This window comes from Pholis gunnellus (genome assembly GCF_910591455.1).
Source record: "Pholis gunnellus genome assembly, chromosome: 1".
Lineage (NCBI taxonomy): Eukaryota > Metazoa > Chordata > Actinopteri > Perciformes > Pholidae > Pholis > Pholis gunnellus.
The window spans coordinates 9113449-9128640 of record NC_136528.1 but is presented as its reverse complement, the minus strand read 5'-3'; the positions used below and the strand labels follow the sequence as shown (position 1 = coordinate 9128640).

The following is a 15192-nucleotide window of genomic DNA, read 5'->3' as shown; positions in this document are numbered from 1 at the left end:
TGTTGCATGAGGCAGCAGGCAGATGTGGGAGACTTGAATCAAAACTTTTCTGTTGGCAAACTTCAAAAGGCAACTTTTCCTCCAGTGTTAAACTCTTTTCGCTCTCCATTCCTCTGCCACTTCCTCTTGCTTTGGCCGGCAGCGCACACTTCTCCTTTTGGATTTCAAGCAGAGGCCGGGATCAAAACTTTGATTCTAGGGATGATTCAGTGAATCTTTGTCTTGCTGAGACTTTTTGTTTGTAGTTTTCCTGGAGAACCTGGGGCATCTTTAGCAGCTCAGAAAACCCACTTAATATTGTTTTTATCACGTTGATACCTCCATGACTTTTCCCAATTTTATGAGACTTTGCTTGTCTTAGAGACCCTGGCTATAAAATATAGTTCAATGCAATGGATATAATTTGTTATCTATCTGTGATTGGTGTTGACATTACTTTGACCCCCTACATTAGCACCACTTCTTTGGGCAACACTGTATCATTTTTTGGTCTCTGAATGACTTTTTGTCAAACAGAGGGAATATATACTTGTTCATATCCATATAACATATAAAGCTAAAATATGTTTTCATTATTTGGTGTAATAATGAGGCTTTTTAAACATTTGCATATATTATCACCTTCATTGAATATGCAAGCTCACATTGTGGCAAGGAAACTTTTCTACATATTGTTTTTTAATAAAGTCAGAAGGAAACAAAGTTGGATTTTTTAAATGATCGTTATTATTAGCGACACCACTCAATGGCAATGTAGGTCACTCTGCCATTTGGTCCACCACCTTGGCCCACACTTAAATGTCTCAATTATTAGATGGATTATCGTCCCAGAGGATTAATCCTACTGACGTTCACGATGTCTTTACTTTTCATAAAGTGCAATCAGCAGGTCAAAATGTTCAGTTTCCGGTGAAATAGCTGAACATCTTGTAGATAAATTGTTTAAACGTTAAAGTGCAATAGTGTAACTTTGGTGATCATCTGACTTGTCATCAGGCCAACATTTCAGTTTGTCCAATATTATTGCCAAACACCTGCAAAACTAAGGACATTCCAAATGATTGTCAGCTGTACTTTGTGTTTTGGGCTGTTCAGCAAATGATGGTAAACATGCTAAACATGACCTGATAAAGAATTAGCATGTTAGCATTGTCAATGTGATATGTTATCATGCTGAAGTTCAGTATTCAGCTCAAAGTACTGTTAGTGCAACCCCACAGAGCCGCTAGCATTGCTGTAGAGTCTTAGTCTTGTTTTTACACATAGTAAAGTAGTTGTCATAGTAGTCAGGCCCAAACAATGAGGAAGTGAAGCCTTTGTCTACAGAACTCAGCAGTTAAATTCTCTTTTCCATCACTGCCATTTTTTCATCTACAGTATCTCTGTTGAAAACTTTCTCTGTCATTCTTCTTACCTCCTATTCTGTTCACCCTTTTTTACAAGAAAGCATTTACGCCTTAGCATAAATGTATCCCATTAATACTGAAGTAGTGTGTATATTAGTGTATTTCTCAATGTGTCTATTTGCATAGAGTGTGTTTATGGGTCTCTACATCTGTGCTGAGTGTCTATTACAAATGGTGAGGGCGAACCCCTGGCGGGAAAACTCAACAGGGAATGTTTTCCATCCCTAAGATGGTCAGATCCGTGTGGGGGAACACTGACTCTGCATAAATCACATGTGGAGGGGAGATAAGTGAGCGGCTAGACCAGCCTGGATGGATGGCTCAAGCCAAAAATACTATCCACTGTGCCCCGCGGGGGAAAGACCCTGAATAAATCGGTATGTATTCAAACACAGTGTGTGCACAAAATAACACAAATACCTTATAATATATTACAATTCAATACCACAAACTGCAACCCCCAAAATCAGCCTGAAGTAGAATTAACAGCAATGTGTATGAAAATATATTATTAACTGCAAACTGTAGTTTTTATTGCAGGGCAAGTGTATTTCAATGAGGTATTACCTCTGGAGTAGACTTCCTTAAAGGCAGCGGTTCAGCATTTTGGGAAATACACTTATATATTTTTTCTTGCTAAGAGTTAGATCAGAATATTGATACCACCATTTGTCCGTTAAGTGTGAAGCTACAGCCAAGACATATTAATCTTAGGTTAGCTTAAGCATTAAGACTGGGAGCTATGTTAAAACATCAGCCTGTAGTATATAACTGTGCATTAAAGGTCCAGTGTGTAGGATTTAGTTGGAATCATAACTATCATTTCAATAGTGTGTAATTTCCTGAAACTAAGAATGGTGTTTTCGTGAGCTTAGAACGAGCCCTTCTTATCTACATATATGGAGCGGTCCTGTCATGTTTCTACAGTTGCCCAGAACAGACAAACCATCACTGGCTCTATAGAGGGTCTTTCTGTGAAGGCCACCGCAGTTCTCCGTCACACAATCTGCAACCTCACTGCTAGATGCCATTGCATTCTACAAACTGGTCCTTCAAGGTTTTATTATGTAGCGAGTGCAGCTTCATGCATGGTCTTCATGCAAGTCTGAAACCAAGTTTTGGGGCCTAAACCTAACTAGACTGCGACTGTTTCCAGGGCTCGTTATGTAATAGACTACTGTGGACTCACAGACAGACCTACTTGTATTTTGTCTTACAAGTAAGGTTTTTTTTTTCCCACCTTATTGCATGGCAGACAGTGGAGAGGCAAGTGTGAAACAAGGGCAGAGAGAGGGGTATGACATGCAACAGAGGTCGCTAGAGCTGAACTGGCCACATTGCGATTATGCACCTTAACCATCATCGGGACACATAGTGAACACACAAAGCCATCCCCACTGCAAACCTTCTACTCTCCACGATTACAGCTCTCGAGTGTGAATGGAGCAACATAAACACAACGCCAGTTCTGTACTGTAAGTCACAGCCCACTGTGGCTCTATATCACAAAGTAAATGAAAGAATGTAAACACAATTACTGAAAGGATTACAATTCCGGTAAAACTACAATTTATAATTTTTCACTTTGGTGTTTGTATGCATTACACAAACACAAACTGTTAATTAGTGATTTTTAGAGGTGGTGTTGGTTGGTGGATTTTGTCAGTTTGGACAGAGCTAGGCTAGCTGTGTCCCCCTATTTCTTGTCTTTAAGATAAAAAGCTAAGCTTTAAGCTAAGATTAAATATGATAAGCAGCTGCTGGCTATAGCTTTATATTTAACAGACAGATATGAGAGTGATATTGATCTTCTTATCTAATTCTTGGCAAGAACACAGATAAGCATATTTCCAAAATTGTCAACCTATTCCCCCAAAGTCCCTTCTATTTCTGCATTGGGTTTGTGTGAAGCTCCCTACACACACACACACACACACACACACACACAAAAGGAACGTGCATACACTCCTGGGTGTTTATACCAGCAGATTCAGAAGTGTTTATAGCTGAGATTGAGGATCTGGGATTTGAGAGGCTTTCTCACTACCTTTCTCCATCCATGGGGGGTGTTCTAATGCAGTGTCCTGTTTTCTCAATCAGGGGTGACGCCAGAGGCAGAGCACGGACGAAAAACATCCAGGGTGAGCACCATTAAACACTGGTCCCAGGACACTTAGAGATGACTCATACTGTCAACCCTGTTCCCCCTCTCCTCCTCCTCCTCCTTCTCCTCATAACTGTTGCTTAAAAGAGGCATCCTCACCATTAAAAGGGACCAATTACAACTTTTTATGACCCGAAAAATTCTATTCTGTTCATCTGGTGAAACAATTTTTTAAGGGAAATGAGTCCAGGTACACACAGGGAAAGTGATCCATTTGGAGGCAAAAGGGGATTCCTCAGAGTTATTTTGTGGTGATTTTGTACTGCAGCAGTGCACTGTATGTGTGTGTGCGTGTGTGTGTGTGTGTGTGTGAGAGAGTTAGTGAAGGAGACCATATGTGATAATAGACGGCCAAGCCCAAACTGTTGATAGAATTCTATCATTATATTATCCTTATGACAAAAAAGCCAACTCCAGAATAAGTAGAAGTAACCCCATTGCACACACACACACATACAGACACACACATACATACAGAAAGAGAGAGGGAGGAGGGGAGGAGGGGAGGAGGGGAGGAGGGGAGGAGGGGAGGAGGTGGAGACTCATTTCTGCTGCAGCTCATTTTCTTGAAATATTTCACATGAATATTGGCAGCAGTTGTGCTGCAGAAGACAAAAGGAAATGAACCGTAGCTGCTGAAGCCAAAGACAACACACAGTGTGAGAAAGTCTCGTTGCAGTTACTGCTCGCAGCACAGTGAGAGACAAGCTCAATCTAAGCTATTAAAAACTGCCTTGGGATATATGAAATACATGAACACAGAAAAGGAGTCGGTGAAGGAATATCTGTGACGTAGCCGGAGAAAAATGAGCTTCTGTCGTGGTGAACATTAAAGCAAGAAACATTTCAGTGCACGAGTTGTGTTATTATTAGATGATAATAAGTTAATTGCCTGGTGTTTGGTATTGAAATACTCCGCAGAAATAACCAGACTACACTCATAAAACATGTGAATCCAACCTCTTTATAGTCTTGCTATTTCAGGCTTTTTAGTTCAGCCATTTCAGGCCAGTGGAGTAAACATTCCCCAAAATGAAACCCACGCTCAGTTACTAACATTAAGGGGATTAACTGAAGAAAGGATGGGGTGAGACGCAGAGGTGGGTGGGGTGGAGAAGGAGGGTGGGGTGGGGGAGGTGGTGTCTTACTGTAAATGACACCTCCTCTGTGTTGAGGAAGAGCAGAGGGCAACCCTTCTCTGCTATCCATCAGTTTTCTCTCACAATACGTCTTGTTGAGAAACATGACTTGAAGCTTCAGGAGAAACAATCCTGCAGTACGCTCTGCTCTGACGTCAACCTAACAGTATGGTGTGTGTGTGCGTGCGTGCGTGTGTGTGTGTGTGTGTGTGTGTGTGTGTGTGTGTGTGTGTGTGTGCGTGCGTGTGCGTGTGCGTGTGCGTGTGCGTGTGTGTTTGAGTATACGTATTCTTGTCTTTAGTGGTGGTCTCTCTGCATTTTCATCCAAATGATCCTCTGCATGTCAGAGTGTTATACACCTGTAATTATTTGTTTGTTATTACTAATGCAGTAATTAGTAATGAGTAATCTAAGTTTGGGTTTGGAGACGACACATTTATAACCCAATTGACCTTTGACATTTTGTAATGATATAATTATCATGATTACAGGGCTGACTACAGCTGTCACGTAAACTATTAAATATAAATATGTTTCCCTCTGGAATGTAATGAATTAGGAGAATATATATAATAATAAGTACTCAAAAAATACCTAAAAACTGTACTTAACATGTTGGGTCTTATCTTCATTTTTGCCAAGAGTTAGATTAGAAGATTAACACTAACACAACACTAAATATGAAGTTACAGCCAGGAGATACTTTAGCTCAAGGACTGCAAACAGGGGGAAACAGTTAGCCCGAATCAGTTGATAGATTTAAAAAAAACAACAACAGCTTTCCTTTAATCTTAGATCTCAAATTAACATGTATCAAAACCCTGTAAAAATGTGAACATTTTTACACTATTTCTTGTTTTTGTAAGGATTAAACAAACTAAATGTCTCCTTTAGAGGGGGGTATCGATCTTTTCATTTAACTCTCGGCAAGAAAGAAAATGAGCATATTTCCCCAAATATCAGATTTCTTGCTTTAATTACACATACCAATGAGGTAATGCCCTGTATACATATAATATAATTGCCATGCAATGAATACCTTTTATGTAATATTGAACTTTCAATACACATTGGCGTTAATTTAACATCATTGCAGTTTTTGAGGCTTTATTTTGTGTTTACATTGTAAGGTGTTTGTGTTATTTTGTCCACTGCCTGCTTCTGCATACATCCGGATTTATTTACCAGATAAACATGTGAGCGGGATCTTTTCTTCTAACTCACAGCAAGAATGCGAATAAGCATATTTCCCTGAATGTGAAACGGTCCCTTTAAGCACAGCACCTAGGTGAATGTATGAGTTACTTTCTACAGCTGGCTGAAGGAACATCTGCAATAGAAGCACGTCAATGCCCGACGTCGAGGGGTGTCAAAGCCAGTGAGCAGTCTCTGACTCCCACCAACATGCCACAGACCACTTTACGCTCGAGCACACAGCTATTCAGCCTCATCTCAGCTCCTCACACCAAGGCCATGCTTATGTTTCAGAGGTTGATCTCAGCTATACGCTCAGAGAGAGAGAGAGAGAGAGCGAGAGAGAGAGAGAGAGAGAGGGAGAGTCGAGGCTCCATGACGACCAGGGAGAGGCTGTCTTACTGTCAAAACAAACCAATCAACGGTGGCCACTTCTGCCCTCTGCCTCTCCCCCAGACTCTCTCATTCCTTGACTCAAGACCTTTTCTCCTTTCCTCTGGATCTTTGTCTCCTCTGTCAACTCATACATACCATTTACTGTTATTGATGTTCCTATCTTACAACATGTCTAATAGAAAGATAACGTTTCAGCTCTCATTTACATTCATATTTCACCAACCTTACCACCAGTTATTCCACTATTATATTACTTTCATATGGCACAGGGATGTTGAGCCTCAAATAATATTTCACTGACAAGATAATAATGTAAGAGAGCAAAAGAGAGGGAATGGATTCAGTCAGCAAATCATAACTGAGTAGCAGAGAGAAGAAATAGGAGAAGGTGATCTGTAATTGTGATTAATTACTCCAAACCATGGTGGTTAACATGGGCTTGAGTCAATAAAAATCTGAAAGATTGTGTGAAAAAATGTGCTTGTCCAACAGCTGTGTAAATGAGTTAATGTCTTGACTTGGTAATAGATCATGAAGTATACGAAGGAAGAGACTGTTCTTAAAAGCCAGGTGCAGTATATATAATGATGGAGGTCAAGGAAATTGCCTGTGACAGAGCAATACATCCAAATATATAAAGACAAACCCCGAGGTTTGACATGAATCTTGAATGTATGTTGTTTGACATATATGTATAGTTTCTGATTTAGCTTCTTGGTGATATGAATTTATGAATAACAGATGATGGCAGTGGTGTAAAGTCAGTTATATAGCAGAATATCTGGGGCTTTACAATCAGTTTAGCATGCAACATCCTCTATTCTTTGACACTCAAGCCGGATAAGGAAAAAACTCCCAACTCTAACTAGTACATTTGCTCAAGTTTTGTACTTTTTTTTGAGTATATCAATGTTTTGCTACTTTATACTTCTCCGCTGCTATAATTCAGAGGCAAATATTGTACTTTTTATGCCATAAAAGTGCAAAAGTTAGTAACTTTAGTTGCTAGTTACATATTTTGATAACACAAAATATAATCAACAAATGAAATAGGAGTTCTCTAGGGGGAAATGTACAATACACAGCAACATATAAAGTAATTAAAAGTTGTCCCGTCTTAACCAGCTGTAATGATAAAATGCATTAATGTATTAATCATTTTTATTTCAATTATGTAATATACATTAATCTGAAATGAGCCATTCTGCATAATGACTTTTATATAAGTATATTTTCATAATATTTTTGTACTTTTAGTTAAAGAAGGTTTAAACGCATGCTTTTACTTAACACTGTGGTATCACTACTTTTACTTACCGTAAGTAGAAGGTCTGAGTACTTCTTCCATCACTGGTTGGTGGTTAAGGAATTTGTCATTTTCAACAGCAGTAGCAAATGAGACATGATGCTGTACAATAAAAACAATACATGGGTACTGGGAGGGACTCTAGGACCCAGCACCTCAACGGTTAAGCTGCTCATGAAACACAGGTGTGTCAGCTTCATTCCTGCTCCTGTGTTTTTTTCCTGTTATTGGGAAAACGGGTTTGTGTGTAGTTTTAGCTATCCACTGATAGCATACTTCCAGTGCATCTGCCTGCTGATTGGTGCGCTGCAAGTCTACAAGATACTTCAACTTTTAACTTCTTGAATTGATGCTAGTGACCCCGATTATCATAAACCACCCTTTTATGGCACTTTGACCCAAACTGACTGTTGCCTCATTATTTAAGATCAAAGTTTAGTCGGGTGTCACATGCATAATGCAATTTTTTTAATAATAAGGTGATTTTAACAAATTACAGAGTTCAGGAGATAGTTTTTTTAAATGATCAAGGGAGCATTCAAATCATATTGATAAAATACTGTAGTGTGTCATCAGCATATACAAATCTGGATTATTTCATCATTCAGAAGTGAAGTCATTAACATGCAAAAAAGAAAGTATACTAGGCGCTGATTCAAATAAAAATGTACACCGTTTGTTTCCTCCACTACGCAGCTGGCAAAAAGATGAGAGGAGACTTAGTGAAGCGATGAGCAGAAGAGCTGCAGGGCAAGAAAACATCTGAACCATGACATGGAGGTATGGAAGCAGAAAGCCTAAGCATTTCAAATTACATATAGAAGGTCATGGGCGAGAAGGAAAGGGAGTTTACAAAGGGAGTAGATCGAGAAACTTATGAAACTGAAGATGGGGCAGCCTCCAATATTTTGGTGGAGTGGTTGGGGGGTTTACAGGGCGTGTTTTTCTGAGAGAGACCTGCAGTAGCCCAAACAGGACATAACTACAAAGAAAATAATTAAGCTTTTTAAGGACAGTGATTAGAAAAAAAATTAGCAAACTTGCAGGATTGCACTCTGAGTGCTGTCTGAGTTGTCTTGAGGCAGACAAAGACTCTTGGCAGTCAGTTCAGGAGTAAACGTGGTCTTGTCAGCGGTGATGGAGAGGCCTTGCAGAGGGCAGGACTTTCCAGGGGGAAAAAAAAGCAGTGCAGTATTGTTGAGACTAAGTTTGAGAAGGTGGGCAGACATCCAACTGGAGATGTCGGCGAGGCTAGTGGAGATGCGTGCCTCAACCTGAGTGTCAGAGGATGGAAAAGAAAAGCTCTAGAAGTTAATAATATATATACTACCCTGTGCACCAGATGTAATACTACATACGGCGAGACGCATGTTGGAACAGCTTCGGCAGGTCACCGCCATTTGTTTTTTGACAGAAGAGGTGACGAAAAGGGCTTAGGGTTGCGGTTTAGAGGCACAGCAGAGTGGGTCAACAGAAACAGAAAATTAAATGTTTCACTTGCAAAGTTCTGTCGTGGTCATATTTCATGACTACTATGAAAACTATTGTCCATGGTCAAAAGTGTAAGATCGAATGTGCTAAATCAACACAATCTATGAGTAAGTGCTGGTTGAGACCGTGTTCGGACATGTGCGAGAGGAGAATGTGGATGATAATGAGAGCAAGAAAGAAGGGAAAAAGCTGATAGTGGAAACTAATGTAGTGGAATATACAGTGTCAAGAGGCTTTAGAGTGATAGCATACTTGAGAGAGGAGCCAGGCTGACTCTATATTTGCTGGGTGTGGCTGCAGACATGAATCAGTGTGTGTGAAAACTATCACTGCGCTGGACAAAATTCCTCAAAACACACAGCATGCACAGTGTATATATGTAAAGGATATAATTCAACACTAGATGAGGATTGAAACATATTCATATTGTATTCACAAGGACTAAGTTGGGATTTTGTGAACTGAAGTGTGTCTATTTAGAAGTCACTGACAAATTAGCTATCATGATTCTCTGGCGACATTTGGGCACCTGTTTCAATAGTAAACATTTAAACGATGTATGAGTTGTAATAATAATGGACTTCAATTTGAAGTTGTTTCTTCTCTTCCAGCAAGCTGCAGAATTGTAAGCAGCAAACACGTTATTGATGTCTTATTAACATTTATACCTGCAGACTTTACCAGCCAAAGAGATTTTAGTTTTTATTAATGGCTAATAACTGATAGAATTAGCAAATTGTTTATCAACATTATTAAAGGCATTTTTACAAGTTATTAACCCTTTTCCCTGTTCGGAGGTGGCACATGCCACACTTTACAGTAAAGAGTTAACAGGTGCATTGTTTAAAAAAAACAAAAGCAGATTATTTATAGTCTATATTTGACACAAATGAATGCATGAGAAGCTCTGTCTTCTCCCTCTAAACTTCTATGAGTTTACTTTAAGGTTCAAAGTCGAAGCTAGTGGTCCAAAGTTTAACTTGTGCTTTTTTTTTGCACTCAAGCTTTTGTATCGCGAGAGCAGCGGAAGAAAGAGAGAAAAAAAAGTTTTAGGGAAAGTTGAGCAGAGCAGGGATGAGGAAAGAGCGCTGCTGAGAGGGAGAGACACAGTGAGTTTTGCCATTCTCATCCTCTGGAATGCATCAGCTCCTTTAACTTATCTGTGCAAAGTCAACACACAACTGGATGCGCACCAGCAGACTCTAGAAGTTACGATGCGCATCTATTTATAGGAGCTCAGCGAAAGGTTTGAGTGACTTTTCTTCTTCTCCGCAGTTTTCCTCTAAACTTATATTTTAGCAGTACCTGCAAGTGAGAGTGAAGTAGTCCTCTGTCGGGTCTGAGGCGAATCTCCTGTTCGGGAGACAAGGTAAAGTAACGACTCACTCGTGCGCAGTTTTGCACATGATCATTTCTACACTGCATGCTTTGCTTTTGCGATTCTTGAGCTGAATGATTTTATAAAGTATTAATGGAAGTGATATCACAGCAGCCACCTCTCAGAGTGCAGCACAGTTGTTTTTCTTTTGTGCGCAGCATCTCCTGCGCTCTCCTCTGCGTCTTTTCCAAACCTTTTTGAACTATTTGAACTTTTTTTTTTTTTTTCGTATTTTTTTGCAGCTTTGACTCCAAACTGCAGAGGTCGACGGGGCTGGGAAACTAGTTTAGGATACATTTTTTTTCTACCGAGCACTGGAGCTGTGTACACTTGAGAGTGGATATGCCCGACAGTAAGTGTAGAGGACGGCTGCTGCAGTTGGCCGTGGCTCTGCTGGCCTTGCTGTCGCTCTGCACCGAGCTTGGAGACACTGCAGAGGTGGTGGACACCGAGGACAGCGAGACGTTGACCAAGCAGACCGACTCCAGAGCCAGCAGGGCCAAGAGGAGGGGAGGCTCGGACGTCCTCAGAGGGTAATGTGACTATGATAATCCTTATTGGTCCGATTTTGGAACATTTTTCTTTTCTAACACTGTATGCCAGTTATTTTTTTTTACACGCAACTTTTAATTTAAATGAGCATCTTCATGTGTGTTTTAGAGCAGGTGTCTGTTCTTAGAACTCCTTCATGATCAATGAAGGTCAGAAAACACTTTTTTTGAATCAGGCAGGCTGAGACCCATGAGTGACATTGTCTGTGATGGGAAGTTCGGAGCAATTAGATACTGGCAGGAATATCACATTCCTGCCGACCGCAATAATAAATTACATGCAAACAAAGGAGGCCATTGGTCGTGTGTGGCTGTGGCAGAGAGAGAGAGAGAAAGAGGGAGAGACTAACAGTCTAATCCCTCTGGCCAAAAACACCACACCCCAGTTGTGGATAAATCACATCTGCAGCTGTACACAGTGGGTCACTGCTGGAGAGGTTTTGTGCATGTGTGTATGTATGGAGAGAGGGAGAGAGAGAAAAAAGAAAAGAAAAGAAAGAACTTGTGTGTCCAGCGATGACAGCAAGCAGCTGATGAAGGTCACACTGTAGACAGCTCAATGAGCATCCTCCACAGGCATTTTTATTTGACATGCTTTAAATTCATTTATCAGAACATCTGGGTTCAGAGGAAGGAAGTGCATACAGGCCGCATACTGTGTCACGCTGACGTAACCAGACATCCATCAGGTTTCATTTTTCACCTCGATCTGTTTGGAGTTACACTGTACAGTCAATACATGCCCAGTCGAAGCTTAGAAATTCACAAATGTAATAGGACTGTTACAGACCTGTAGCAGGATGGCCCAGGCAGTCACTTCCATGTCAGATAGAATCTTTTATTTATACATATATATATATTTTTTTTTACAGGTGTATCAAATTACTTCAAATGATTCAAATGAAACACCTTATGCAGCATAATATTTTCCTCACCAACAATATTTTGTATTAGAAAAGTGCCAAATGCGGCATGCCAGGCCGCGCCCTACAGTACAAGGAGCACACACCTTAACACCAGTCCAGTGGTTCTCAACATAAGGTTCGAGGCCCCCACAGTGGGTCACAAGATGAATCCAAGGGGTCACTAGATAATTGCAGGTAATACTGTATAAATTGTCTTAAAACTTTTTAAGACAGATTAACCTATTCAGGACCAAAAAAGAAGGGAAAAATCAGTCTTCGATTGAGCTGCTCACTAATCATGACACCTATGATGAGGGTCATTAGTAGACTTTGTGGAAAATGTGTGCATAAACATATTTCAGTATTATGGGAGGGGCCTTGCTAATCCTGCAAATGTCACTGGAATTTTGAGTGATATGGAACCGAGCATGTAATGAATTTTGATCCCGTTGAAGTGTCCTTATTCCTGCTGTGTTTGATGATTCTGCAGAGGGGGTACAGTATTAGTTACAGTATGTGGATCAGTAATCACTGAGCTTTCAGCAGTCGAGGGTCTAAAGACAGAAGATGTTGCCTGTTGGACAGGTTGTAAAGCCCTCAAAGACAGATCTGTGATGATGGTCTTCATGAATACAATGGACTTGACTCGAGAGCGATCTGAACTGGTTATTGGGTTATTGACCTTCTGATGCTGCGTCTTCCTCAGGCCAAATGTGTGTGGCTCAAGGAACAACGCCTACTGCTGCCCTGGCTGGAAGACTCTGACTGGAGGAAACCAGTGTATTGTTCGTGAGTATTGCCTCCATTATTCCTGTATCGTGTTAAATTCAGGTCAGGTAGAATTTTGAGCTCTTCATGAACATCTGTAATTTTCAGATTCCAGCACCCTGCTGTTTTTTTTTATTGGAGCCATCCGGTCACAGAGTGTTACACACCTGGGATGCAAAGTGAATGCATGTAACATTACTTGAAAAAAAAACAGGAATGGGACTCCTGCAGACTAGACCTTTATTTTAAGTGATTTCCAGCATATAAGAAATGTATTCATCTTTTGTCTTAACTGTATCTTATTAATATAACAGGAATGAAATGCACTGTACTATATTACTATTCTATACATATTACTTTAATATGTAACTTTACTTCATTTATTGCGCTTATTTAGTGAGTTAGTAATGAACAAACATTGAGGACTTTCAGAAGTGTTGTTGCATTCAGATGGTTCAAAGTTGCAACAGGTGAAAAACTACATAACAGTTTAAATTATCATTAGATTATTGTATTAGCAAAAATAACTGTTATAACTGTTATAATAACAGTAATGAAAACAATTAGTAAAAGCTTTCTAGATGGCGATTTATCTTTTGTTCTCTGACTCACCTGTCTTTTCTATACAGGTGTGCGTTTTTTTTGGTATATGATACCAAATATTTGTCCACTTGCCTAAATATTGGGACTCATTAATTGGACTGAACAAAGGTACAAACCAAATATTTAAAGGTGTTTGATCACCCTATGATTTTACATTAGCAACGGTTTAGTTGGGCTAATGATCGCAATAAGCCGATAACGTGACTTAAAACAAGTGGGAACTGGTCATTCATTTTGGTCCATTTCCTCTTGTATTCTGGCAGTGGTTTCTTTTTCTGGTTTCTTCTCTCTTTCCTCTTTCCTCCCCACGCCTTTCTATCTCTCCCTCCCCTCTATCTCTCTATCTCTCTCTCTCTCCTTCTCCCTCTCTCTCCCTCTCCCCCTCAGTAGACAGGAAGGTCTGAGGGGCTCTAGAGTTGTGTGATTTCAGTCTGGCGGGTCGGCTGGCCGGATGCCTGTTGCAGCTCTAATGACATTGTTTAGCAGTGGGGTTCAGGGAGTAGGGGTCAGTGGCTGGACTCTACCTGATGGGAGCTGGGTTCAGGGGACCATGCCAACAACAATCTGTGGGAAAGAGAACAACTGAGCGAAAACCGCCTGCGCCAACTGAAAACACACACTGGTACACATTTATGGCAACACAACTCAAAGAAGAAAATAGCTCCATACCGTTGCCAATTGGGCTTCTATAACGTAGCCATGATGAAGGTTAAAAGGAAGGTTTGGCCAAATGTGGACTGTGGTCTGTTTTAGCTTTGAAATATTATAGATGAGAGTTCAGTATGATGTTTAGATCATGGCCTAAGTTGCACCAAATGAAACTCAAACCTGAAATTCAAAAGCAGCAGGGGAGAGGCTAACAAGCAACAGATACATAACATGAATTTTCTCTCACGCACAATCCAGACAAATCCTGGCACCGTAAAGTGAGCATTGGAGTGTTATTTTACCTTTCACCTGTCAAAGGAAGTTTGTTATGTTGTTTGACCGAGTCTCATGTTCTCCTTTGCAGCGATCTGTCGGAGTACATGTGGAGATGGTTTCTGCTCCAGACCCAACATGTGCACCTGCCCCACCGGCCAGATCGCCCCATCCTGTGGATCCAAGTCAGGTCATTAAACAGCGCCTCCCCTTTCCCACGGAGTGAACTCCTTTGAAGCTTGCTATCATCAGCTTTACGTGTTTTATAATATGGTGTGCATAGATGGAGGCGTTCACTGGTATTTGGCCTATGGATAAACACAGTAATGATATGATTTATGTAAATAAGAGAATATGTGAACAAATTGTGTTTCTAGAACACCCCCCCCCCCCCCCCCCCATCTTTGCCTTTTTTTAATTAAAATAATCTGTAATCTGAAGAACAAACATTTCACCATGCAGTAACAACAATGACAAGCAGTGACAGATGATAGATGGCAGAAAAGGTGCAGTCTTGTCACATCTTATCCTCCTTAGGATAAAAATCTAAGCGGTTGTAATTGGCTCAGATCTTTACATCTGCATCTTTTTTTCTTAAGTTTTCTTTTCCTCATCATGAGTAATGAGCACTACCTAGCATGGCACAAAAATATGAGGTACTAAGCCAAAAAAGCATCCCTTGAAACTGTGTCAAGCAATTTATATATATGTTGCAATCACGATCTTGCAAATAGCGGTCAATCTCGTGGGTTGTGTGTGTGTGCGTGCGTGAGTCATTTGGGTGTGTGTGTGTGTGTGCTTTGGAAGACATCCACAGTCAACATGTTCTCCATGTTGCTCTTCTTGCAGCTCTCAGCGCTTCAACCCAATGTTCAACCCGAAATTATAGCTGAGCATGACTTTGAAGTTCAGAGTGCATTCTGTTTATGTTGTAAATCTAATATGCAGCGCATGTTTGTGTACTCTGAAT

General features: G+C 40.4%; 1 protein-coding gene across 1 annotated transcript in view; it reads left to right on the top strand.

The window, feature by feature from the left end:
• Positions 1–10776: 10776 nt before the first annotated feature.
• Positions 10777–15192, top strand: part of fbn1 (fibrillin 1) — a 56857-nt gene continuing 52441 nt past the window's right edge. Inside the window, exons 1-3 of the mRNA XM_079186647.1 lie at positions 10777–11007; positions 12637–12719; positions 14314–14412. Coding sequence (XP_079042773.1) covers positions 10817–11007; positions 12637–12719; positions 14314–14412 — 373 coding nt within the window. The 5' untranslated portion in view covers positions 10777–10816. The remainder of the gene's footprint in view (positions 11008–12636; positions 12720–14313; positions 14413–15192) is intronic.